At 44.2% G+C, this 13,095-nt stretch overlaps 1 protein-coding gene across 2 annotated transcripts in view; it reads right to left on the bottom strand.

Annotated features, from left to right (window-relative positions):
* Window positions 1-13,095, bottom strand: part of NRK (Nik related kinase) — an 89,413-nt gene that overhangs the window by 50,142 nt on the left and 26,176 nt on the right. For both annotated transcript variants that reach the window (XM_059859415.1, XM_059859414.1), the window contains exons 3-6: window positions 9,380-9,436; window positions 4,343-4,468; window positions 3,456-3,566; window positions 1,499-1,589 (exon numbers count right to left, since the gene is read on the bottom strand). In XM_059859415.1, the coding sequence (XP_059715398.1) occupies window positions 1,499-1,589; window positions 3,456-3,566; window positions 4,343-4,468; window positions 9,380-9,436 (385 nt within the window). The remainder of the gene's footprint in view (window positions 1-1,498; window positions 1,590-3,455; window positions 3,567-4,342; window positions 4,469-9,379; window positions 9,437-13,095) is intronic.

Raw genomic sequence — 13,095 nt, 5'->3', positions numbered from 1 at the left:
GTTCACACAGGAAAAGGGTCCATACAACCAGTAATTATGTGATTATAGTTCTCTTTGAACAAAACCCCAAAATACAGTAATTGTATCCACTGGGATAGCACTGGAGTGGTATTCACAGAGGAGACAAAGGAGGGGGAAGAGAAGGACTGAAAGGAGACAGCCCCTTGGTTACCATCAAGGGACAGATTTTCTCATTGATGTTGTCTCATTGCAGATTATCTGCAAGCCAAAATCATCTGTAGTGCTGTAGGTTCATGTGCCTGCTTAGCAAACCTTCTCCAAGAAGAAGATGGACCTGACCCTTGGGATCATTCTGTGCTCTGTGCTTCTGATGGGAAGTGCACACTCTCACACTGAGGTGGAAGAGAATTGAACTGAGAACCTCTTGGCTTTTGAGCTTCTTTGCCTTAAGACACATGAGCTAAATCCCTCTGGAAACAACTTTTTTTCTTCTTTTTTAAAATCATTATACTCAGTAAATCTCTTTAATTTTTTCCCAGAGTTAGAAAGATTTAACTGTTTTGTCAACCATGTGAAGAATGGTGGAAGTAGTAACTACACAAGACCATAAAAACACAACACCCCCATCTTACCTGTTTGAAGAGGGAACAGTTGACAATTAGTACATATGATTTAGAGACTACAAGCAAAATCCTGCCTTCATTGAATTTGACAGCAAAACTTCTTTTGACTTCAGTGAAGCCAGGTTTTTGCCACAAGGTTAAACCATCATGAAATTTAACGTACCTATTTTTACTTGCTCCAACTAAGCATGCTACCCCCCATCCACAAGCCATGTTTATTATTTATTGTTTTCCAACTCTACAGTGAATAGTTTTAGTTAAAGAGAGAGGGACTGTAAAGATCATCACAAATAAGAAGTGATCCCCTTGAGATTTCTCCTTTAAAACACTTGCCTCTGATGTCTTTCCAAAACATGAAAGACATCTCAAGAGAGAAACGTACTTGAGTTTAGTTTTAGGAAGTCAGAAGTTGTCAACACTGACATGCCACAGTAATAAAAGGAAATGAGTAAACCCTCCAACTTTTCTGAGAGATGACTGTTATTCAGTGGTAGCCCTCACACATGAGTAATTCCACTTATTGTCAGATTTGTGCAAATCTCTAAGACCACTTCCTTTAGAAAATTGGATTAGCAAAATTTGTTCTCCCAACTTTTTCACTCTGGAAGTCTTCTGCATGCCAGGATCCTCTGTGAAGGCCTGATGGTGCTGTGACTTGCTGGGCAGGCTCTGTGTGTGACTGCCTGTGCTGCCCTCAGGCTGTGAGGGACACCCTTGCAGAACAGTTTACATTTTACTTTGCAGAACACTTTACATTTTCAACTCTTTCTACACTACACACACCTTGTAAGCACAAGCATGAATGATACTTGGCACACATCCTGCACTTAGGTTACTGAAAGTTCCTTCTGAGTCAAGATGGAAATCTTAAATTTTCACAAACAGGTTTCTAGCACACATTTAAGGAAACTTACCCAATTTTACTTCTGCATTTTCTGTGAGAAGAACATTCTGCCCTTTAATATCTCGATGGATGACATGGTGAGCATGAAGATGTGCCAATCCCTAAAAGAAAACCAGATTTATTCTTTCTTCCTAACATTACCCTGGCTATGGCACTGTTGCCTTTTTACACTTTTGCCCTTTTCAGTCTTTACTCATAAGGAAAGTCCTTTAGATGTTACTAGCAACTTTTTCAGGGAGGAGAGAGGACAGCAACCATAAGTTTGATTTGCTTCTTCACCACAGGCCTGACAGTGGTGGAGCATCTCATGTGAAGAGAGGTGTAGCAATATTTTAAATTCTTGTAGCAATATTTAAATTAAAGTGTGAAGAGAATGAGGTAGCAATATTTTAAACTTCTCTCTCAGAATCAAGGGATGCTCCTTACACTCTATGTTGAAAGCAAACAAGAGGGAAAAAGAGCAAAGCAGAATGGTCTCTGTGAGGACCAGGGACAGCAGCTGGCTGGTTGCAGTGGCCTAAATTTTGCACTCAACAAAATGAGAAATTCAGTGGTAAATGGACTAGACAAAGTTAAAAATACCATGTCAGACCTCTTTTTGAATGCAGCAAATATTGTTTTCAATCAGCTAATATTTGCTGTCTCCTCCTGCATTTCAAAATTGCCCATGGTTGAGCTACCATAGACATAAAGGAACACACTGAAATAATCCATTATAGTAATCCAGGGATGCTTCACTCACTGCATTTAGCCTCTCTAATATTAATGGCTTCAAACAGAGCTTCCACACAGCTTGTAAATTTTCCAGAAGGAAGCACTGTCAATCCATGTGCAACTGGGCCATTTTGTCTTGAAACAAGCATGATTAAATCCAATCCCTTGTTTTACCAACATGCTGTTACAGTTTTCAGTTGCATGAGCATAAACCAAATGTTTTAGCATCAATTGCTTTAACAGAGACATTACAGCCACACCAATGAGGACAACCTGACCACACCATTAAGGTGTTTTTCTTCTGCAGAAGAACTCCCCCCACTTTCCAGATACAATGATCATAATCCTCAGGCTAGTGCCAAATCTCTGCAAGAAGGCAAATATTCTCTGCTGAGCACATTTCTCAATTGCTATATCCCAGAAACAAAGTTTTACCCCTATTCAAGCATTACTTCAGCATGCCAGCTAAATTCCAACTCACAGAATACAGATTTTTCTTACCATTATTTAGAAAAGATGTAAAAGTCTATTATATAGAAGAGAGATCAGTAACTCAGTAATGGGTTTTGAATTTAGAATGACTGGCTCCAACACCATATTTTTTTTCCAGGCTAGTTCACTAGATTACACTTGAGAATTGTTTTATCCTCTCTACTTTCCAGGAAAAAAAAAAAAAAAAAAAAGAAAGAAAGAAAGAAAGAAAGCAGCCCTAAGCCTGCATAGAATGAAATATAGCCCCAAGATTTGTCTTGGGGAGTACTGTCCCAGCAGGGCCACCTTTAGGATTTTGGAATGCTGTTTAGTCAACATTGCCTCTAACAGTGTGAAAAAAGAGACCCCTGAGTGTGTGCAGGTAAAGGAATTATGGACAGAAAGATCTTACAATCATGAACAGCTGAAGCACTGAGCAGAAGATCTCCTGATGTGGGGGGCAGACATACAGATAACAGAAAATTTATTTCCTTTTCTAGGTGCCCAGTGTCTGGAATTTCAGAAGATGGCTTTTTGCCATAGGAAAGAGGAATCTTCTGTTCTTCATACAGAAAATGGGATTAGCTACAACAATATGGGATGTCAAGCAGCCATCATGCTGGCTCTCAGGGCTCCCCTGAACTCAAGGACCATAGCCCACGAGCCCCATGGATCGCAGCCTTTAAACAATAATGCTCATTAGTGACCTATTTTAGCAACCAAAGGCTTGGAAAGGCCTTTTTGTTGCAAATGAGCAGCGAAGCTCTGCTGGCAGGACTCACCCTGAGAACCTCTCTGCAGATGTAAGCAATCCAGTCTTCCTTGAAACAGTTCCCTTTTGTCTTCTTTACCAAGTCGGTGACAGAGCCTGCCCCGCAGTACTCCATCACCAGCTGCAGGGAGACAAACACACACAGGGCACCTTTACCCAGCTCTGCCAGGCCAGCAGGGAGAACACCTGCAAACACCCACTCCCACCACAGCCCAGCATGGCAAACTGCATGTGGCCTTCTCGGGTGCCAAGTGACTTAAAATCTCATTTCCTGAATCACACACTGCTAAATAAATAAAAACCTCACTAGTGCTCCTCTCCTGTTGCAAGTTTTAGGTAGTTGGTGGGTTTTTTTTTTTTCTTTAGTATATACAAAATTGGAAAAGCAAGAGTTAACAGCACTGAAAAACATGGGAATTTTTAAAAAATTTGAAATTCCTCATTTTGCCGTAGCGCTTCAAAAATCCTGCAGCCAAAAAACTGGAGGATTCATTATTCTTATTTTCTTTATTGCCAATTCCTCTGCTTCCTTTTTTTCATTTTCCATCTGAAAAAAGGGGAGAGGAAAGCAACAAGAACGAGAGAAGGCAAAAAGGACAAGCTCTTTCACTTCAGTAAAAAAAATTAGAGAAGAATTTAATTTGGAAAAAAAAGGGTTCAAGCAACAAATCAGAATGACAGCACCAGTCAGAAGAATCATAACATACTTTATGCCCATCCTCAAAGGAAATCATAGGGATGGAAGATGTCTAGGGAGGAGTAATTTTTCTCTTTTATATGTTATTCTTCAGAACAATGACTTCAGAGCTTCACTGAGACAGAGCCCAAGCCAAGCATGCTGGAACTCTAAAGAAGGAGCTGTAAATCTGATGAGCAGAAATGACACTAAACACTTACCCAGAGCTGATCATCTTGGCCTGCAGGACTTTTCTTTACAAAAGCCCCATAATATGTAGCAATATTCCGGTGATGGGAGTACTTCTTTAGCATGTTTATCTCCAGCTTGATTTCCTCCTCTTCATTCTGTATCAAAAAAAGAGAGCAGGAGGCTCCTTAGGGGACCAGAGATCATGGAGGCCCAGGGCTGCAAAGCAACCTCTGTCTTTGGACACAGTGAGCAACCTGGTCTGATGCCATGGCTGACCCTGCTTTGAGCAGGAGGCTGGGACCAGAGTTACCCTGGGATTATGAGACTGCAGCTGATAGATCTGCTCTTAAACTGACAACTGAATCACCCTGATCCATGGGGCTAAAGCAATGAACTGCTAGGGTTTGACCTAAAGAATCAAAAATGTCCCCACTCGGGCATAAAAATTGCACATTGTCTCCTCAGGGAGCTTAGTTCCTATTACTCCCCCATTTATGGCTTCTGCATGCAGTAATTTCGTCTCGGAGAAACTACCCAGATTCAGACAAAAATAAAATTGTCCCTAACACTCCATTACTTAAATACTTGGAAAAGCACGGAGTGCACACATCAGACAATCTGTCTTCCCAGTCCTGTGGAGGGTCCTGCTGGGAGGAAACCAAAGCCAAGAAGGAGGTGACTTGCCACAAATCAAACTCCAGCCTAAGCCAGGTTAGGATCTGCTCCTTCCTTACAGCTGTGAGGCTGCCCTGTCTGGACCCTGGGCTTTCTCCCCTCCCAACACCAAGCCATCCATGAAGCTCTTGGCATGCTGAGGGCTAGCACACCCCAAACATCATCTTCCAGGCACCAGCTGCCTGTTTTCCCTTGCCTTGGTTTCAGTCTTGCCAGGGCAGATGTTCTCTTCTGCCCATACAATGTTGTGCACAATAAGACAACTAGTGGAAGCACAAGTTTTAATAATTATGTTAGAAGGAAATGCCCTTTTCCAGGGAGAACTGCCTGATTTGGAAAGGCCCCCTCAGAGCTGGTTGGCTATGGTGCACAACACCCAGTGAAACACACCTAGGTTTTGCCATCCCACTCACTGTAATAGGGAATGAGTGGTGCTGCAAGGTATCCTTGTATCAGTTAAAAGGAGTACCACAAACTTGAAAATTAATTTACCTTGTTGCAAAACATCCCAGTCAGCAGTTACTAGCTGAAGGGAAAAAAAAAAAGAAGAGGCAGCAAGAATAACTCAGCCCCAAAGGACATTTTTCTGTGCTTTTTCTCTATTTTCCAGTAGCTTTGCCATTGAAGCATTCTTTTAACCACCATAATGGCCTGCCTACAAAGCCAGACACATTGACCTTTTTACCTGGAGCAACACATTAAAGCTAAATGACAGGCTAAAGCCAAATTCCCTCAAGAACAGGCATTTGATTTGTCTTATTAAACTTGACCACACAAAAATCATTCCCAACAGAAGGGACCAGTAAGTTTTTCCCAGTAACATCAACACCCAGGAGACACATTACCAGACCAAAGGCTAACTGTACTAAGCCTTTAGAGACGTAAAATAACTCCAGTTGAAGCTAAAGGAGCTATTTCAGGTTTCCTAATAATCTTTTTTGAACACAGGCTCTCAAGCTGGACACATTATAATAAATAGTTCATTTATCTTTTATTTGCAGTTAGGGAGAAAGGAGGACCCTTAATCCTTGGCTTGATACAGCCCTGGATGTTGTATGACTGAATTAGTGAGGCTGAAGAGGAGCCCAGTGCAGCACCTGGAGTGTGCAGGAGAAATGGGAGCTGGCTGCAGGCAGCATGCAGGAAATCCTCCAGGATTCTCTGCACATGGAAAGAGCACAATCAGAGAGAGGTGAGAGTTTGTGCCAGAGGGATGCAGGGCTCTACTCCCTTTGGAACTCCAGACAGTGCCCGAGAAAGGGTGGACACAAGCAGGTAAGGAGGAGGCAGAGAATCAGGACATGGGAACTGTCACCCTGGACCTGACCACAAGGGCTCTGCCACCTGCACAAGCTTCTGGATCTTTAGGGAAGAAGGGCAGAAATAGGAACAAACAGGGAGGACTCCTTTCTTCCTCTGCTGTCCCTCCTGCATTCTGCCCACTCCTTCTGCAAATGTGTGAAGGGGAAACACTCATCTTTGTAAAAGCCTTCTCCAAATTACTTAAAATTTACAGATGTGAAGGGTTTGGGTTTTTTTAACTCTGCCCATCAGCATGAAATTGCCCTGGTGGAGCCCAGCTCCCTGCTGTGCCCTCAGCACCAGCCTGAAGCTTTCACAAAGTTCCCCTCAGGGAGCTGGCAGATCCCAACCACTTCCTCATAGCTGCTGCCTCTTTTTCAACTCTTCATCCTTTACCCAATTAATTTCCTGGATGTTGGAACCATGCTAGCGAAGCTCTTATCCAAGTACTTTCTATTCCTCTGCAATCTGACCTCCATGTTTTTAAAACAAAACCAAGCATGGGGCTGTCCATGAACACAACCTGGACACCCCACAGGCTCTTCCACACCCACTGGCAAGAGCAAGAGGAGCTGCACAGGGGTAATGCTTCTTTCCTAGGACCAGCAAAATGCAATTCCCGCTTTCTCTTGTGTCATTATTTACCCTGAAGGCCATAACCTGATCGCTCCCTGCACCTGTTTCTCCTTCCCTTGCCCATCCTGGCCTGCAGAGCCCAAGTACCACTGCCCAGCAGAGCTGAATGCCTTGGGGAGACACTGCTTGGAGCAGACAGCAGGCTGAGCTTCAGGTGCTGGTCGGGCTGCGAGGCAAAGGGCTGCACAGGACAGCAGCTGGGCATTTCACAGACCAGTGCACTCTGGCTTCCCGGTGAGTTTGGGAAAGAATGCTCTATGCCATGGAAAAGCCAAGGCAGAGGGGTAAAGGTGAGTGATTGTGCCCCATGGGCCACGTCACGAGGCTGGCCCAGGAGCTGCACCCAGACTTGCTGAGCCTCAGTGCCACGTACATCCTTCAAGCACAGCAACTGGGGACAAAAGCACCCTCAGCTTCTCAGTGCATGCCCACACTCAGAATTTCCACTTTCCACCAGCCCCCTTGCCAGCACTCCCAGCAGCCCCGTGTCCCAGGGGTCTGCTCATAAATAATGCTGCTGAAGGAAAGGAAGCAGGCTCACAGATGTGCAGGTGCAGAAAGCTGTTTGCTTCACAAACCAACACGTCCTGGCACAGATGGCTGCGTGCACAGAGATGACAGGTTCATGATCAAAGGCTGTTTTTGAAGATGTAGGCCTATCTGCAGTGGCATTAGAACTAGAAAACACACTCCCCTGACCACAACTGGAAACGAGATCATCAGCTGATAAATACTGCACCAAGGGACCCCTTAGTACTGGGGCAGGTCTAACAACAAGTTTCACATTTAAATGTTATTTTGCTCTCTAGAAAGAATGAAAGCAAAGACAGATGGAGAATGATGTGCTGGAGCAGAGCTCTTTGATCACCTGCACCACTAGCTGAAGAGACAAGCAGCAAGAATCCAGTCTCTCTGCAAGCACTCTGCTTGTCTGGCTCTGTCAAAAAACAGGAAGCAGAGCCTGCCTGGAGAAGCACATGAGCACACGTTGCCATCAGCTCCCCTTTAACCATTTCAAAGGGCTCCCCCCACCCCCGTGCAACTCAATACAGCAGCACTTCCTGACAGATGTCCAGAGGATCCCACAATGACCACAGCATCCTGCTGCTGCTCTTAAGAAACCAGCCTGGGGCTGCAGCTCATGACAGCAAAGGACAGATTTGCTGAGCTCTTGGAGTGCCCCAGATCTGAACAATCACAGCTGGAGCTGGGCAGGCAATTCCTGATGAAATGACTTTTTACTGGAAAAAGAAACCCTGTAGATTTGGTGAAAGAATCAGAATCTTTTGGTGAACAAAAGTGCCAGAAGTAGCAGAAGTGACTGCATCCAGACATGCCAGCCTGTGCCCTAGCAGCAGGAATACAGCCAACTCTGCATTAGAAAAGTGCAAATAAGAGCAGAAAGCCCTGCACTCACCCTGTGCCAAGCCCAGAAAGCAGGAAAACTTGAGCACAGTTGAGATGGAATTGTTCAGGGTTTAGTGGGGGAGGGCCACCAGGGAAAACCCCTTTGGGCAGTTGCAGTAATATGCTCCTCACCTACCCATGGAGGATCTCAATGTGAAAACAGCACAACCTGCTATCACTGCCCCTCAAACAGGACAGGCTCCCCAGCGTGGTGTTGGCTCTGTCACCTGCAGGAAAGCAGACCTGAACAGCTTTGTTTTGTTCTCAGAATCCTGCAAGTCCAGTAAGGTGATTCCTAAAGCAGGACCATTTCCATTTTGTTTCCAAGTAAGTAGGCATTACTGGATGCTACCAAAGCAGACTTCTAGGAACTCAAGAGGAAGAAGCAGGGAGTCTCCCCAGCCTTCCTGGGGCTCAGGCTAATGTGGTCTCAAGGAGGCAAGCAGCTCCACTACTGGCTGTGCTCTTAAAAGGAGAGAGAAAACCCAATATTTAGCAACTTTCTCAACACCCTGTTTCAGCACTGACACCCATTTATAAATGTGAGCAGGGACAGTGCCAATTAAACTGTCTCCTTCCCTCATCTGTCAAATCACAATAAAAAAGCACTGCATTTGCATTTCTAACATAATCCTGCTTGCTGGCTGTCAGGGCACTACTCTGAGGAACAGCTGGCATGTGAGGGGATAGGATGAGATGAAACACAGCAGAGGCAGTGCAGAGATACAGGAAATCTTTTAATTTCTATCTCTGAAAGCAGATAATCAACTAGAAATAAGCAGGAAGGGACTTGTCTTTGATATTACTAAACCCCAAAATATAAGGCAGGTACTCCCTTATTGCTTTGTCACCATTAGTCAGCCACACTTAAAAAATATGGTTGTGTTAACACCACTCAGTACTTTATAAAACACAAACTGGTGCTCAGGAACCATGATTTACACCAGTGGATCTTCTTTCACGAGCTGTCCACCTTCTCATGATCTGATTATTTATTTTTCCTTGCTGCTTAACAATGACCTTATTATTTCTGGTTTTGCACTCACCTCAGTAACATTCATCACTTTGATTGCTGCCAGCTGCCCAGTCTTAACATGGCGACCCTGTTAAAATAACAGAAGGCATTATGTAAAAGATGTAAGCAGACTAGGAATACACCAACAAATCAGGCCTATAACAACCAGGTTTGACTAATTGCTTTCAATCATGTTCAAGGCAATGTTCTAGTTGGAGGTGTCCCTGCTCCTTGCAAGGGGGTTGGACGAGGTGACCTTTACAAGATCCCTTCCAGCCCAGACTATTCTATGATTCTGTGTACCAAAAAAGCTTCCAGTGGCACAAAACCACCAAGGTGAAGTTGGGTGATGTGTTACCAGAGCCACACCCTTACTGTGCTCTGAATTTAACAGTTATCTCTACAGGGCTGAATTTCCTTTTAGCACAGAGGAAGCAGCAGTGCTGGGACAGCTCTGTTCTCACAGCACAACGTAGCACAAGCTCACAGGTCTCCATCTAAGTTCTGTTCCACAGGTGATGCCAGCCCTCAAGCCTCCTCTTCCAGGAAATCTCAGCACAGCCTCAGAATGTCTGAACAAGAGCCACATTCCAGTCCTGCCATCCATGGCTGAGGTGTGCTGGGGAAGCTGGAAGGCACTGGGCAGTTGCCTCTGTCCCCACCTTGACCCCTGACATGTCCTGGCAAAACTCTGGGTTCCAGAACATCAATCCAGATTGATTGGATCAATCCAGAACTTTATGTGGCTGCTAAGAAACTAAAGTTTTATGCATGTTTTTGTCTTTTAAAAATTATTTTTTAATGCTTTTTACTTCAAAATGCTTAGTTTTTATAATTCTTACTTCAGCTGTGTTAGCTACATCTCAGCTACTATCTCAGCTGCTTCCCCAAAATCATGCAAGAGCTTTGAATTTAAAAATGCCATTTTCTGAGGTGGTGAGGAAGAACTAACCAGGACTTTGACTGTGTGGGTGCCTACACATGTCCACAGTTCATTATGGAATGCCCACACCCCACAGTCACTTAAACAACAGACAGCTGGTAACTTCAGACTAGTAATAGGCTTGGTTTTGAAAACACAGCTAGGTAAAGGAAGGTAATAGGAAATAAAGCTATTAAAAGAGCAAGCTTGCTACTGGGAGTGACAAAATGTGATTCACAAGAACACCCACATGTGAATCTTGCTATCAGCTGCAGTTTCTTGCTTTGGTTAGGTCAAGCTGCTCAACAGATACCACAGATGAAGCCTCTCACCACGATAACCAGCACTGACCTCACACTGGAAGATGGTATCAAAAGATTTGAATGTGCAGTGGGTTTGCTGTACATCCTAGCTTTTCACTTCCATCAGAGGTTCAGAAATGGGTTTGAAGCTTTGAGACCGCAATTTTATTCCCAAAATAGTAGTGCCTGCAAAGCTGTATATCAAAATAACTAACTGACAGCAGTTAAGGAAGCCACTGGAAATCAGGAAATCAAATATGAAATGCTACAGTTTGCAGACAAAATGATTTGCAGGTGCAATTTACACCCACAAAATTAAAAGCTGGGTTGATGTAATTTAAAAACCCAGGTTCTATCTGCACAAGAGTGCACACAAATGTTATTTCTAAGACTAAGCAATTTTGCATCAAAGAAAAATGATTCCTCATTCTCAGGCAATATGTCACAGTCATGTTTTCTTTGCTGAGTTTTTTGTATATTCAAAGGTGTCCTCTTCCCATGGATGCACTCCTGAGATTGCAAGGCATTTCCTCATGAAGTAGAATGATAGGATTAACATATCAGCACAGACCTCAGGAAGAAGACAAACAGGGCACACTCTCCCCAGACCACACAGGCCTTGGTGGGTGAGTGTGGATGGGCTGTGACCAGTGCCAGCCCAAAGGATGCTGGTGTTGGGTCAGCATCCATCCCAGCGCTGGTCAGCAAGTTCCCTCTGCCCAGCCACAGCTCCTCTCTGGGAGCCATTGTCTGCAAACGTTCCCATTTCCACTGGATGTCTTGGCAATCCAGGGAGAGGGCCTTCCCCAAAGCCCAGCCACCCTGTCTGACCCCAGCTTGTCTGAGACATGCACACTGGTAGCTCCTTGTCTCTGGACACCACACACCAGCTGACCAGCCCATGGAAAACTGGAGTCTCCTCTGGACTGCTGCAGATTCTGCAAAGGACCAAGAACTAACACTGATTCCCACAAGTGGGGTGAAGCATGGAAACCTGCTTCTTTAGTGAAAAAATAATCAGTACTAGGCTAACACTGCACTTGAATATTCATCAGAATAAGGGGGAGGGGAAGGCTTGACATTCAGTCCTGGTGTCAAAGCATAACTCCTGGTTAAATTGTCCCCCTGTGTAACAGATATTGGTCACTTTGCTGCCACAGTTACTTCCACTGGATGCAAAACCTGCTGCTCTCACTTACCACACAAATGTGAATACTAAGGCCCTACCCCCTCCACCCCAAAAGTTTGGAAAAATCAGTATTTATGTGAAAGAAAATAGCAAGTCCTTTTGTTTCATGGGTTGTGATTCACCTTTCTTCAGAAAATATGTCCCTGTTAACTAAGATGCACAACTCAATCCTGCTCCTGCATTAAGGCACAGACTATGCGCTGGCAGTTCAGAACAAAAATTACAGATTTCTCAAAATTGGTCTTTTAAACTGTTTGGAGTCAATGTTCCTTAAGATCTCTAGAAGCAGTAAACATCCTGAACCCAGCCCTGATAGAGAGTAATGCCTTAGCAAGGAAAGATTTCAGTGCTGGTTCCTTATTTTTTTCATTTATCAATAAATCTCAGAGGTTAGCCAGAGTTCATGGGAACTCTCACATTGCTGCTTCTGCTGAAGCCACTAAGTCGAGCACGTGTGAGTTGGATTGAGAAAAGGGGTGTTTTGATTTTTGCTTAAAGCTTCTAGGAGCAAACTGAACTTTTTCCCAGCCAAATGAGATCAGCTGATTCACTTATTTCCACTGACAAGACGTGCTGAAGTTCATCCTCACTGATTTAATCTGAGAAGAACAAGAGGCATCGCCCTCCCAGCCCTCTGTTCACTCTGCCACTGCCCATCCTCTCCAGATCATTGGAGTTCAGCCTGCTGTGATTCAAGATCCTCCACTGCACATTTCCCCAGAAACTGGGCAGAGGGCTGGAGTGGTCTGGTTTCCCTAATAAAGGTTTAATCTTTCACCCAAATGCTCAGTATAAGAGCTCTGGAGAATGTAGTGAAAACATCCAACAGCCATTTGCAACACCCATATTCCTCCCCCGGAAAACAACATCAAATTCTATCAAGCTCACACAGAGCTTAGACACGAACAATTCTGAGGCTCAACGACTTTCTAAAATTGAAGTTCCACCCTTCATTTTGATGATGTATCCAAGCTGGAAAAAATTCCCCCATTATCTTTGAGTCCAGCTAAATTCTTGGTCTCCTCCAGAAATGATTTCCACATAGTCTGCTGCAGTTGCCAGTCAGTCACTACAGTAACATCCAGCAAACCTGAAGCCAGCACACACATTTTTCAAATCTACACACTGCTCACTGCAGCCAGACTTGTGGGAGATGCTTTATGCCAAAGATCTGGTTCTGATGAGCTCCAACCCTGCATTATCTCTGCAGGGAGAGATACATGGAATAGGGCAGATTGCTCAGTGTTTTTTTCTGTTGGATGTGTACTTATCTTTTCACCTCATAAAGGAACCGCTTATCTACGCCCCTTACTAGGGGTCAAGACGTGCTTTTC

The sequence above is a fragment of the Haemorhous mexicanus genome, chromosome 14 (genome assembly GCF_027477595.1).
Source record: "Haemorhous mexicanus isolate bHaeMex1 chromosome 14, bHaeMex1.pri, whole genome shotgun sequence".
NCBI lineage: Eukaryota > Metazoa > Chordata > Aves > Passeriformes > Fringillidae > Haemorhous > Haemorhous mexicanus.
This window is presented reverse-complemented; position numbering and strand designations above follow the sequence as displayed.